Raw genomic sequence first — 13,452 nt, forward strand, 5'->3', positions numbered from 1 at the left:
CCCTCACTATGTCTTTGTCGCCGATATTGTCGTTGGCAAGTGACGCCCTTGGAATGGTTGTCAATTGTGCTTAATCTAAACCGTAAACGGAAAGGTATTATGGTCTAGTAATTTACTACACGCTGAAGCTGACCAGCCAGTTCACATGGCATAGTAACAGGTAATGAATCTTCTAGGCCCTGGTAGTGGACTGGCATATGAAGAGGGTACACCTGTGTTCAAATAGACACTTCCTATCTGCTGTGTGACTGTAGGTAGAATTGTGCTCGAGACGTCTTAAGGAAGTCAGATTTAGTTTAAGGATATCGTGGACGCGGGGCTACTATATGGAGGGGAAAGCAATCTTACCTCAGAATCAGAAAAGAGACCAACGGATTCTACGCGATTTGAGAGCCTAACTACCTGTTATGCAGTATATACCTCAATTCCCTAACTGACATATTTTGTAGCATTAACGAGAACTTCGTGCTCATGGAAATAGCAGTGCAGGAGTAGCACCGGGTTATCAAGACAGCTGCTGTGATACTGCTATCTTTAGAACTATACACAATAAGCACATATCTTATACACATACATGTATGTCATCGCTATGGCCGTGCTGGCGTCAGCATACCCGTCACTGTTATCTTATGAGAAGACAATTGGAGACTAAAGTATCTCAGGGAAAGCACAAGGCAGTACGCCCGCTATGAGGGGGGTTATGCCAACTATTTCCAATTGGCCGAGCACGAGGGTCGGAGCGAAATGCCAATCAAAATACCTGGTTGCGTTTTAAGCGTGAAAAGCAGTGGCAGGAGAGGCGTGTGCTCGTCTGACTCCCACTGCTCGGAAACCCTCGGCGAGCCTAGAATCAAGGCAGGAAAGGATACGAAGACAAAGCCGTTCGTTACCTATTGTACTAGTTTCAAACCGAAAGACGTAGAGTTAGCTTTGTGAAGCAAAGTCTTCTTCATAGCATGTCGTTCTGCTACGCCTTCATGTATACCTAGGTAGATAGTCGAAAATGACTTGAAATTAATCTTACGGATACACATAGGCATATTATCCAGGTTAGGAGGTAGGTATAACGTTGTACAGACACATACGTATATAGGAGCGCAACCCATTAGGTGGTAGGTAGAGCGATTTAGGTAGGACTTTGATCAATCAACTCACTTCACTAGGATTGATTGACCTTATATTGGAGCTTGTTTCTTTGAGATTGATAACATATTGTAGTGCAAGGGGGATGCCGATAGGACGGGCGTTTACCGATTCCGTTTTCATCTCGCGGATGAATATGTGGAAATGCGTCTATTCTCGATCATTACTCCTTTTGCATTTATAGTTTATTTGTAAGTCCATTCATCAATATACGCTTTATATATAACTGTGTATAATATAGTATAATATATGTGTATATTATATATAGCAGTGGTTGATACCTTCATATTGACAATGGAATGTAACTGCCCCCTTATTCTTAGTTTCCCTACCTTCTACCTGCCATGTGGACTTTACCATTCAGTCATCTAGCAGGAACTACGCCTCTCAATACGTGCGTAGATGCGATGTGGTAATTTAGATTTCGCGTGAATACAGGGATATGCCCGTGGCTTTTAGAGTAGACATCACTTTAATATGATTTGATTACCTAGAAGAGTTTTGTTTTTCTTCATATATGCCCCTGAAAAGGATTCACAGCCTCGTACTATATTCCTCATACCTCGGTTTGACACTTGACTTGATACTTAAGGCACGGTCAACCATCCCTCAATGGATGCCAATCTTCTCCGTCCAGCTAAGAGTCTATTGCATCTCCTATAATATCTCAACCAAGACTAAACCTACCACTCCTCGGCGGACGCGGTACCAATGATAGAACAATTCGGTCTCCTGGTAGCAGGGGTGATCATTATCATACTTCGCGTATGTGCCAGGTGGATACAAGTCGGTCCGGCAAAGTGGCAGCTTGACGACTATCTCATGCCTTTGATAGGTGTAAGTTCCTTAGGTACCTATGCGATACGCGGTGAAAGATACCTCATATGATGGTCGACTAACACGTCAAACCTTTGTGAATACAGGTTGTCTTTGGAGTTGCGACAGTAATCGCATACAAAGTGGTAGTGAAAATGCATGGCATGACGAACGCGATGGATGACGAAACGCGCTCGACGATTGACGCTGCATCCAAAGAGTACATGTATAGACAGTACGGGTCCAAAATACAAATCGTATTATGGTCCCTGTCCGTCTTCATGCTTTGGGCGCTTAAAGTCTGCGTTGCCATCTTCTACTCGCGATTAACGTACGTTTGCGCACACGCTCTCCTGATTAATCGCTAGCGGTAGGTATTGAAAAGGGGATGCTTTTAGGTCCGGTTTGCCAAACCTTCAGCACCGCGTCCACTTTGCGTACATACTCTTGGCTGGCACGTACGCCGCTGCGTCGTTAACTATCTTCTTGTCATGCCGGCCGATGTCGAAGTTCTGGCAGATAACCCCGGACCCAGGGAGTATGCTTCCCCGTCTCATTTTCATGTCCGATACTTCGGAAATACCCCTTTACTAACTGTGAAGTCAGATTCCTGCCAGCCAGCTATCTCGAGGCCCTACGTCCTTGTAGTTGTAATACCGACGATATTCGTTAACATATACCTCCTTTTCATTCCTCTTCCGGTATGTAAACTCCTCGTCTAGCACCCCGGTCCATCGCCGGCTTCGCTAATAACAAACGCCTTAGATGCTCTGGAAGATCAATATCACCCGGTGGAGAAAATTTGTCTTGATTTCTCTGTTTAGCGGTGCGATCTGGTCTATGATGATGGGTCTAATCCGCGCCGTAATTATTCTGCAGGTATGTCTATTCCCGATACATACCCCCTTTGAGTTATAAACCACTGTATAGTCATCTCGCGAACCCCTGTTCGGCACTGAGGATATTCATAAAATAGGGCGGCCCCAATGCTGTTGGTTCGGGTAGCGTATGGGCGTGTCGTGAGACTTTCGTTGCTATTGTGGTGACGAACCTGCCGATATTACAGCCCCTATTTCGAGAGTGTATAAAGAGGCTCCGGTCGAGCAACGCGATAACTAGCAGAAATAGCGAACAACTGACTAGTTCCGGTAAACATCAGAGATATCGTCTGACATACAACAGAGCCTTTTCTCGACCTGCGACGTCTCCACCGGTGATTTCGCCCCGCTACCAGACCAGGATATCGCAGGTTGAGTTGCTAATGCAAGATAGATCACCAACGCCTGGGATAGTGGCGAGCGAATCCTATCCATCAGCCATGATCAAACGCGGGCTAGCACTGTGGCAAAGTTGCCTCCTGAAGATATCGTCGTTGATCAAGAAATAATCGTTATATCAGAGCCAGCAGCCACGGCTAAACCCCAGTTCCTTAGCCAAGAAGCTCTGGGCTTTGGTAGTGAAAGATAGATTTAGGATTCACTGTCAAACACTATATGTTGGATGGTATGAAGGGATAAAGAAGAGAGATTCAGGGGTTATACTTACATGATAGGTAAATCGCCCAGCTACGTGCCCAGGTACCCCCTAGGTAGATAATTCATTCAAATCCTACTCCCCTCTTACACTTGTTGACATGGAAATTCCGCAATATTAATGAGAATTATAACAGTTCCGTAAATGACTGCGTTCATTAATAACTAAAAAGATTTCAAAGACGTCGGAAGTAAATGTGAATTTATTTATTATTGGTATGGAATTAGCAGCCTACTCTCCGCTGCGATGCTAGACACACCCCAAACCGCTCATTCTAAAAGAAAACACTGCAACCAGAAACGCCTTGCTGTTCCGGGTCCTTTTGGATTTCATTCTCTCACCAGTTGCGGAACTTGAAATCTATGTTGAGACTAACATCCCTTCCCACTCATGATGCGAAACGTCAAGGAAACATTATTGTCGAAAAAAAAATACAGCTTAAATGCCGCCGGGAAATAAACTTCTTTACTAAAGAGCCATCCCAAGGACGCGAGCTGCCTTCTCCGATGTGGTATAATCGGGGGCTCTCGCCGTAGAATTTGGCAGGGGGCTGTCCGGCATCGGTAACTCTGTATCGACTTGGTGGTCGGCAGGGTGAGGGTGCTCTCCGATGTTCAGCGAACGCCTCTTTTTCTTGATATTGCCCTGAGAAGGATGTTTATTTCCATTATCTGGACGTGGCGCTGTGCGAGGGCGGGGGTCACTTGGAGGAGCACGAACATCGGACGGAGAGGAGGCTGACTCCGAGTATGCAAGCGGTGTTTTGTTTCGGATTGGTAACGATGGACCCTCTGGCGTTCGACTTCGTCCGACACCGGCGGGAATTAACGGGGCAAGGATGCGCCTGTGACTCTCGACATCGATACTCGGCGTAGGCAAAGGACTGGTAACACGGGGAGCTGCCTTCTCGTTGGTAGTAAGACCCTTCGTTTGCGCGAAATCCGAGGAACGCTTGTGATACGGGTCGCGGTCTGAATAGGCATCGATGATGGGGTTCACCATCACAGTCTGGCCGTGAATGGTCAGAATGGAGTTGGTGGGAACATTGACCCAGTTTTCTACTATCATGTTAGCAAGATCCTTACCGCAAGAGTAAGAGTAGGGGTAGGAGTAGGAGTAGACCGCCACGTACCTCGCTCGAACGTCAGAGGTTCGCTAGCCACAAGGACGATATCTGCTCCTTTGTCACGGCGTTCCATTTGGTAATCTCGACCTTCCGGAGCAGATAGATTATTCTCCCATTGGGTACCCGAAGAATAGTATAGGCTTGCGGCCTCGTCAGTCTTGCTGCTCACGTATCTCGTGCAGATGATGCTATGTCCGTCCGTCACGGCGAAGTTCAAGAGACTTCGAGTATCCACATTCTCGCTCTGAATGACGCTCTCCGGTATAGCCATGGTAAGCTCGTTGATGATCTCGATCGTTTGCAAGAGGGCTTTCCGTAGAACAGCTGGCCCGAACCCATTCTTAGGCTCCGAACTTGGGTTGACACCTAGACGTTCGAGGCGGTCAAGGAACAAAGCAAATGCCCACTCGCTATCAGTTCCGCCTTGCACGCAAAGATACCACCTGTCGTGTAATCGTTCGCCCAGTCTTCTCTTGATATGTTTCCAGCCACCTAAACCACCGTTATGCATCCACATCAGGCTTCCATGGCAGAAAGGGTGGCAATTGTCTTCGCTTAGGGATCCTTCGGTAGTCGCTCGGACGTGTGCGAAGACGAGCCGAGAAGCGGTCTTGGAGGCGATGCGATGAAGGTTGGTGCAATTCCAAGCGGGAATGGTCGAGGTGAAGAGACAGGGAGCGGGGCCGAGTTTCGGGTCAGTATAGAAGCCAATTCCAAATCCATCTGCATTATTCTGGCCGCGTCGAGTGTCCTGTAGAACAGAGATGAAAGTGTCAATCATAAGTTCTCATCCAGTGAACATTCAGAATTGTGTGTTATGGGTGCTATGGGAATAACTCACCAGTCGTAACCTGGAGTCGAACGATTGCTTCAGGATAGAATGCTTCGGGTCGAGAATAAGTTTGGAGAGCAAGATCTCGTCGCTACCTCGATAGACCTAAAGGAAAGTATTAGTTAGCCTGGTGATCTGATCATCATATTTCACGGGGTTAGGCAGTAGGTAGGAGGGTGTGGTACCAAAAAGCGACACATCTTCCTTAATTAGGAGATGGTTGGCGTAAATGTTAGACAAGAAGGTTCGTCGTTATCATACGATACCTAAACTTGACATAAAATAAATAGACGAGTTTGTTGAATGTAGATAAATCGAATGTAGAACTGATCTCTTTTTTTGCCTCTCCGATATCGCGAATTTGAGTGGATTGAGAACACGTTTTCTGCGACTGCTAATTTTCCGTTAATTTTTAATTAATTACTTTTTCTTATCTTTTTTTTTTCCCTCACACGTTGCAGTCATCCAGAAATGTGGCGTGCCTTTATTACTCAATTGCGATATTCTAGATTGGGAACGACGGAGTGACAAAGTGACAAAAAGAGGTAACAAAGTGGGTGGTGGTGGTAGTGGTGGTGCTGATGGCTGCTGTAAATTTTATGGTCTAGGCTCTCCCTATGTACCCACCACTACGTGTAAAACATATGGGGCAGGCACCTACCTGTCGGCTACTACCTAACCAGCTAACCTAGCAGTACCTAATTACTTCATCCCTTGCTAACATGGTGCCTTCCTGGTAAGTACAATACAATGGGTACGGCTGAAAGGGCCAAGTGGGTCAGCGCAGTTGTCAGCTGCAGCTATCCGGGGTAATTAACACTATTTTGGTTTAGCCTCCTAAGTTCGAAGTCTGGGGGTTAACTACATCCAACCAATCACATACCCTTCACCGTTCTCAAAAGGGGATCCTCGTTACTATGTATTTCTAGCTGTCTTCCATTCCTTGTCTTTATTTTCTTGAGTATCTAACAATGTAGCTTGTTTCATGCGTAAAATTGCAGCACATTAGGCATCAATATCGTATCAATACTGCCTTATCTTCTTAAACTATCCTAAACAGACCTAGCAATGCCTATCTTTATTTTATAGAGAAACAACTTTGTTATTAACAGTAATTTCCGCTACGGTATTGAGCTCTCACACTACTAGATTTATTAATTTCCAGCAATATATATACGTAGTTCCTGTTAAGGTTCGAGATTTCTTTGACGTTGGAGGATCATGTTCTCTGTCTAGCATATGCTATCCCCAACCCTCAGAGTACGAGTGCATAGATGATGCCAGTCCTTCAATCCCCCCTTGGAAGGGAGTCATTCGTTGTTTAAAACAAACATCATTTCTGTACTTACATCTAGTTGGCATCCTAGGACATGATGCACCTAACCCAAAACAGCTGCTTCACATCCACTACCAGGCTCTATCGTGGGTTTAGTCTAATCTTCGACGCTCATCACCTCTCTCAAGCAGCGAATCTTCCTCGCTATTCTTCGCTGGGTCGTCTTCACGGTAGAGTATGTAGTGTTGAGTCATGAACACTAGGTCATAAAGCATACTCACGTTTCCCAGCGCAAACTTGACTGGGTTGCCCGTGACTCCAGACCAGTCTCCCTGTAGCCAAGAGTCGATCACCAACTGCGCGATACTCAATATGCCACCCAAGAAATCTAGTAGTATCTGCCAGATACTCCATCCTTTCGTGCTGTGATTCTTGAAGTTATACACCAGCTGGGGGGCATATTTTACAAGAGTAATGAGTAGCTTGACGTACGAGATCGTATATACGACGTCTAGCCACGTCCATGAAGTCTTCGGGTCCGAATCCGAAGGCGTAGATAGTACCACGAGGATAATGATAGCGACGGCAAGGAACGATCCACTCGCGACGCCCAATATAAGCCGAGACGGACGAGTACCCGGTGCCCGATCGAACCCCCAAAGAGCGGGTAAAAAGTACTGAGTAGTTAAAATCAAGCAAATGATGAATGCATGAGCTGCAAATACAATATCATTAACTGCGACAGTTGGCGTGTGGTTGTTATGTCGCAAAGCATATTGATGCCGGATAACTGAAGATGAGTAAAATAGGGTATTATAGATAAGGTAGGCAAGAAAGCCTAGAAGAAGTATTAGCATTAGGTACGTATATCATCATGAATGAATATCATCATGAATTATACGAGATGAACCACAATAAACTCACCAAGCGTATTGATAAACGGGAAGTCGACGGTCGTCCCGGACGTTGATTTCCTCCGAATATTTAATAGTGGTTGTGAGTAGAATGACAGCGACCATGATAGCGTATATATCCACCCGAACAGGGCGGATAGGAGCCCAAGGAAACTCATAACCCTAGATATTGCAGGTGTCTAATCGTGTCTAATCGTGTCTAATTCGTATGCGAAGGTCGGCTTATCATTCCGAGCAAATCAGCCTGAATGATGACACAATTACTGGGACCATAAGGGAATGCTAGGTATGCTTCCTTGTAACTTTTTATTGATGCTCGTGTATGTATGCCAATAGGTTAATTAATAAGCTTAGATCGCGTTGGAATATTTAGGCGATGCTATGAAACACTAAGTCTCTAGTATCTATAAGACGGTTCATAAATGCAAATAAAATAGGATTTGAGTCGCGATCAGAGAAAGTCAATCGAAACGAAATCCATCAGCAAAATTACGCCATTTCGCGTACCTTATAACTTTGTACTTTAAATTAAATATCTTAGGTAAGTACCCCTTTAGAAAGATATGCACGTGACCTCTCGAGGATCATTAAACTCGTACCTGACGTCGTACAACTAACAACCTCCCAACGCAAGCAGAGAAAAAAAAAGAAAAAAAAAAGCAAAGTAGCAAATTAAATACGACAGCCACAATTCATATCGATCGAGTTTCACCGCTATATCTTGCCAATAAGCAAGCTGACCGCTTTGACAGTTGGTTGCACTGAGGCGTAACATGTGTATCACAACGACACGGGAACGTCGTCAAGCAAACAAGTTAGGGTAAGTATAAATACCTACTTAGGTGCTCACCAACCTACCTAGAAAGATGTTCTTAAAAGTCAATCTGGTCTGCTCCAATCATCTGCATTACGTCTAGGACGAGCATCTGAAGCTTGTCAGTGAAAATAATAAATTACCTAAGTACTTAGGTAGATATTGTAATAGAACGTAACGCTTAACCCGTAAATTAAACAAGCCATCATCCAAAGCCAGCTGAGCGAAGTACCCCTAGATTTAAATCCGAGCTCCCGAAAAGTTCACCTATTATTATGCCCGACTTTAGGAGGGATGTTGTGTCGGAGTGTAGTAAGAAGGATTATATGAGGTGGTAATACCACTCATGGTCAGACAGACTGTAATAGCACTTGTGCTATTAAATACACTTTTGGCTCAGCGGTGTGTCTGTCAGATTACTTAAATAGGAAATTCTCGCTTAACAAATTGGGAAGACTAAAAGTAGAGCAAAACTTAATCAATTAGGAAAATGAATGAAAATAGAAAGATACATTAGTACTTACCTTATGTAATGACTATGACATGCTCCTAAAGTCGGGCTCTTGTGGTCCCCTACACGGGGGGGCCCTCGGTTTTATTTTTTTCCTCCGATCTTAACCTAAAGCTCGTCCTCCCTTTTAAAGGTAGGTAAGAACCTGTTTAGGCACCCTCATTTGTTTGGCGGTTTTCCGTATCAGGGTGGGAGCTACTTCTTTCCCAGCCTCATCTTTTTTATTACACTTGTCTTGTTCAGTGTTGGTAGATAATTTACCCTTCTTGTCGTCCTTCACTAGGGGTTTCTTATTCGGTAGCGTCACGATAATTGGAGGCTCAAAGTCGCTAGAACTATCAACAGGTAGTTAGTCGAGACCATATAAGTACCTTAGGTAAGTATAGTTATCCTACGAAGTACGCCTGTTGGGGAGAAGAATCAACCTACCTTGTGAAGCGGCCCATTTGGATATGCTATGCCCAGTATACGCTTAAATGATACGGTAGTCAATGTAACTGAAGTAAGACTGTTGAATAAGTTTCCTCAGAATATAAGTGTAAACCGAAAGGAAAGGAGATTCGTGAAAATTATGGGTGGCCATATTTATAAGTTTAGATCCCTACCTGCCTAAGGTAATTTTAGCTAAAAGCAGGGCGAACAAATCTTACAGCGTCTCTTCCCCAGAAAAGTGGCCAGAAACAAACCAACCGTAGCTAAATTAGAGATAAACACGGGCCCGTTTATGGTGAGCAACTTGTACACGATATCCTTGTATTTTCCTCTTTTTAAAATTACGGAACAAGTGCATAATCACAGCATACTTGTCAATAGTAGAGCCCGGAAGCTTATGGCTAGCCCTACCATATCTCGAGCTTCTGCTCACACATGTAACTTATCGGCAGGTACTATTATTAGATCTAGATGAAGGAATTGGAGACATAATTGGAAGTTAACATGTTTCTTCTCTCTACCGAGGCTAACTTTTATGTTATCAGTGTAATTCAAATGCAGAGAAGCAGCTTTTCTGTTCTGCAAGGAATTTTAACAATAATTACAGGAGCTCCTGGCTACACATATGGAAAGCATATTTTGTCGGGGATATTTTATTTAAAGGCTTGATATTCTGATGCAGTAACTCCATGGCTAGTGACTATTATGGCAACAAGATTTTGTTATGGCAGCTATTGTAAAGGGTCAAATTAACTAATCCAATCCCACCCCCCTTCCCTCCCCCCCACCAATTTTGCGCCAAAACATAGCCTTGTCACTCAGTGATATCTTCGCCAATAAACATTTTAAAATTTTGCTTCTAGTTTTATTTAATAGAAAATTAACTTCTTATGTAAAGCGAATATTTTTAAAGCTGATGTTGGGAAATATATTACTAGATATTACCTGACAGGCGATGGCCTCGTAGAGGCCATCCACAAGGTCGTTGAATAGCCTAGATCGTGGCTATCCACCAAGGCGTTTAAGCCCTAGTATCCACACACATACGAAGGCTATATACAGCATACGTAGCCGTACGCTGTCTCCCTCTTTCGTAATAGTCAATTCAACGTTTTACAGTATTGTCGTTTTTCGTGTTTCGCTCCTCCGTACAGCAGTACGTATATCCTGTATAATGCTTCGTATTATATAGACCTTGTCCAACCGAAAGCTGATATTCAAAGAGGTATCATGGTTCAAAGCTGACTTTGGTTGACTTTTAAAAGGTTCCCCATACAAATCAACATTTTTGTATGGGAAATTCTCAATATTAGCTATAAGAAGAAGTCTTTTACACAGCGTAACTAGCAGTACCTAGAACTCCGGCCTAAGCTTGGGCTCATATAAACTAGATACCGCACGCTCTGGTATTTAGACCGTGTAATTAGCCGAACTGATTGAAACAACCCCTTGATCAAGTAGGAGGCTCTTTAAAGCAAGCCATGGTGTCAAGTTTCCTATTATAGGTTGAAAGCAGTCGGCTAACAAGCTGTATATATATGGTGAGGTGAGATTGTAGAATATAGTTATGAGGCTGAAATAGTGCCACATGGCGTTTTAATGAATAAGAAAAGATTGTTTGCATTCCACTACAGAAAAGCCGACGCCACGGTATACACTCTCCATAATGGGGAGAAACAGCCCCTCAACATGCACCATTTAAACGTCGTCACTCTCCCCGAAAATCCTCTAGCAGCTACTTCTTACAAAGCCCCAAGACATGAGATGTACCCAGGTATTCGCTAGCATTCAAATTTTGGTTATAGCTCCTTGATGGAGGGAGTGATATAGTACGCAACCCGATTTTTCAAATTACTCGTGATTTTTGATATGAGCACTGCCGTTACGTATATCAATACACTTTCCAAAAAGAATATAAACATCTTAGGATACTCTTAACTCCGAACGCAGTTGTACGGGGAGTTGAACACGTTTAAAGATTACATAGGAGGTAGGTAGCCACACTCTCCCACCTTAACTACCACTTATCCGGTTCACAATTTTGATTGGAGTAGACCCTAAGACCTTTTCAACAATATTATGTATATTCTCGCAGACCTGTCAAGCCACCCCATACTACGTTCCAATGACAAGTTAGACATCGATACTCCGAAGGAGCACAGCACATGATAAGCGCTGTCCCTATGCCACTCCCTGAGACATAACCTCTAGTTGAGCCGTAAATCAGCCACAGATCTTCATATATACCTGAATAATATATATAGGCGCCTGTAAACACTATTGGGGGTTTTCAGTTGAGCAACCCTAAAGATAGTGACGAGGCCCTCGTTGTTACACAGTATACTTGATTTGAGGCTATATAAGACTGCAGCAAAACTGATTGAGAGTATTCCTCTCTGATTCCTCTCTGATAAACCATGTGTTGTCACTAAACCAACCTGGTCCCATGGACAAATAATCGCAGGCTGAAAGGGGCAATGCCCCGGTATTTACTCAATAAACCGAAGACCAAGACGGCATTCCAAGAAGAACCTCTCAAAGTAACAAGCCTCAGTTAAATATTCCAACATCAGGCTCTATACTTGGGGGTGGTTTGTTTCACCCCTATTCTCACGCAATTACAGGGCCGCTGATAGTTATAGGAGGTTTTGCGAATACAGCAAATGCCACTTCCAAGCCCATCCGATCTGAAGAAATATGTAAGTGTGCCTCATTCTGTCATGCTCAACTCGCATCCAATATTTCATAACTAAGCTTTGGGCAATTATAGTAGTTGAACCACTCCCGAGTCGGGCCCGAGCGGCTGTCTTGCAGAGCCTTTCACGAAACTTAAGCCACCAAAGGCGGTACGATACACTCTGGCACCGACTCCTGCTGAACGAGCAGAGCAACATTACCAGCATGGAGGAAACATTAAAGCAGCTCGAAGAAGAACTCAGTTCCGAGGCAGAGGGCCGAGAGTTTGACAAGGATGACACTAAGGTTTCGTTACCTTGTGACCCCTATTACAGCAATGCTTCTAGTTCGAGGGGCTGGAAGCTAGGTCAACGCGATGATGAAGAGAGGAATGGTACCGACAGTACACCCAATGTACATGCTGAACCTGCGTGCGAGGACAGGGCCCAGAAGGAAAAGCTGAAGGAACATGTTATGGAGATGCTTCTCTGTAAGCTCAAACGCTATCGTAAGGTTTCCACTCTATCAATCAAAGGGTCCCTAGTTTATATTAACAGACTCATCCAGCCGAGTCTGTACTCCTAGTTCACCAACTGCAAAAACTTCCCCGAACCGGGAATGGTCAAGTTTGTACCACACACTGGAGGCTGAGGAGCTGCTGCAAGACAAGAAGAGTTGGAAGTTCGTCATGTTCCAAGATGACTTTCTGAGTACACGCACCGAACGAGCTGACCAAGCTTTTGCCGCTCTGGTATACGGTAGCTCTCCTGTAGCCGTACGTCCCTCTGTCCCCTTTGCCCCGCCCCCTACAAACAGATAATTAGGTATGAAGAAACGAGAAAGAATACGATTCGTAGACATATTCTAACTTCACCAAGAGACTGTTCAGGTGGATTTTCAAGACCAAAGCGTATAGGAGCTCGAAGGCCGGAAACAAGAACGAGGAAGTTACTTTCCTATACACGAGAAAGATTGAACGTTTCCAGAAAGGCCTCCTCGCTATAGTGAGCGGTCTTGTCTTGATGATACCCGTGGGGATTTTGTTCCTCCGACCGATGGACAGGTGGAAATGCTTAGCAGTGGTGGTCTGCTTCGGCGCTGCGTTCATCGGCGTCATGGTCCTTCTTGACAACAAGCTTGACAAAATGCTGATCGGCTTTTCGGCATACTCGGCCGTCTTAGTCACGTACGATTACGTTGATAAAAACCCCCTTTTCTTGACTTTGCTGACTAATCCCTTTTCGATTATAGGTTTCTGGCAAACATACAAGACACGCATGGTTGCTAATGCTCGAGCTAGTCGTGTGAAAGATAAACACCATGTCGAATGTTAACGTAAAGTACTCGGCAAAGTTATACGGCCTTCTGTCGCTCTAGAC

The 13,452-nt window shown here is 44.4% G+C and overlaps 4 protein-coding genes across 4 annotated transcripts; 2 read left to right on the forward strand and 2 right to left on the reverse strand.

Moving 5' to 3' along the window:
- Positions 1-1,639: 1,639 nt before the first annotated feature.
- On the forward strand, positions 1,640-3,426 carry F4812DRAFT_465724 (uncharacterized protein; the record flags this gene model as incomplete). Its single annotated transcript, XM_047938477.1, has 6 exons — positions 1,640-2,290; positions 2,358-2,497; positions 2,566-2,660; positions 2,725-2,838; positions 2,936-3,172; positions 3,232-3,426. The coding sequence occupies exons 1-6, from the start codon at positions 2,115-2,117 to the stop codon at positions 3,424-3,426; spliced, it is 957 nt and encodes a 318-aa protein (XP_047788790.1). The 5' UTR covers positions 1,640-2,114.
- Positions 3,427-3,676: 250 nt separating this feature from the next.
- F4812DRAFT_434148 (N-terminal nucleophile aminohydrolase) lies at positions 3,677-6,031 on the reverse strand. Its single transcript, XM_047934701.1, has 4 exons — positions 5,636-6,031; positions 5,460-5,555; positions 4,625-5,369; positions 3,677-4,550 (listed from the first exon to the last, which is right to left on the reverse strand). The coding sequence occupies exons 1-4, from the start codon at positions 5,648-5,650 to the stop codon at positions 3,961-3,963; spliced, it is 1,446 nt and encodes a 481-aa protein (XP_047788791.1). The 5' UTR covers positions 5,651-6,031; the 3' UTR covers positions 3,677-3,960.
- A 406-nt stretch (positions 6,032-6,437) lies between these two features.
- Positions 6,438-8,025, reverse strand: F4812DRAFT_79723 (PQ loop repeat-domain-containing protein). The gene is made up of 2 exons (XM_047939447.1): positions 7,651-8,025; positions 6,438-7,564 (listed from the first exon to the last, which is right to left on the reverse strand). Exons 1-2 carry the CDS (start codon positions 7,796-7,798, stop codon positions 6,879-6,881), a joined length of 834 nt encoding a protein of 277 aa, XP_047788792.1. The 5' UTR covers positions 7,799-8,025; the 3' UTR covers positions 6,438-6,878.
- Positions 8,026-12,298: 4,273 nt separating this feature from the next.
- On the forward strand, positions 12,299-13,407 carry F4812DRAFT_460747 (uncharacterized protein; the record flags this gene model as incomplete). Its single annotated transcript, XM_047937743.1, has 3 exons — positions 12,299-12,563; positions 12,631-12,848; positions 12,952-13,407. 3 exons carry the CDS (start codon positions 12,299-12,301, stop codon positions 13,405-13,407), a joined length of 939 nt encoding a protein of 312 aa, XP_047788793.1.
- Between the last annotated feature and the right edge of the window lie 45 nt (positions 13,408-13,452).

This window comes from Daldinia caldariorum (assembly GCF_022478825.1).
Source record: "Daldinia caldariorum strain CBS 122874 unplaced genomic scaffold F4812scaffold_12, whole genome shotgun sequence".
NCBI lineage: Eukaryota > Fungi > Ascomycota > Sordariomycetes > Xylariales > Hypoxylaceae > Daldinia > Daldinia caldariorum.

What these genes read in the sequence shown, in the direction of transcription:
- F4812DRAFT_434148 (XM_047934701.1), bottom strand. An exon ending in TCGACTCCAGGTTACGACTG is followed by an intron (nt 5,370 to 5,459) that starts GTGAGTTATTCC and finishes TCTGTTCTACAG; the next exon opens with GACACTCGACGCGGCCAGAA. An exon ending in ACCTCTGACGTTCGAGCGAG is followed by an intron (nt 4,551 to 4,624) that starts GTACGTGGCGGT and finishes ACATGATAGTAG; the next exon opens with AAAACTGGGTCAATGTTCCC.
- F4812DRAFT_79723 (XM_047939447.1), bottom strand. Translation starts at nt 7,798, where the DNA reads ATGAGTTTCCTTGGGCTCCTATCCGCCCTGTTCGGGTGGATATATACG. An exon ending in CCCGTTTATCAATACGCTTG is followed by an intron (nt 7,565 to 7,650) that starts GTGAGTTTATTG and finishes TACTTCTTCTAG; the next exon opens with GCTTTCTTGCCTACCTTATC.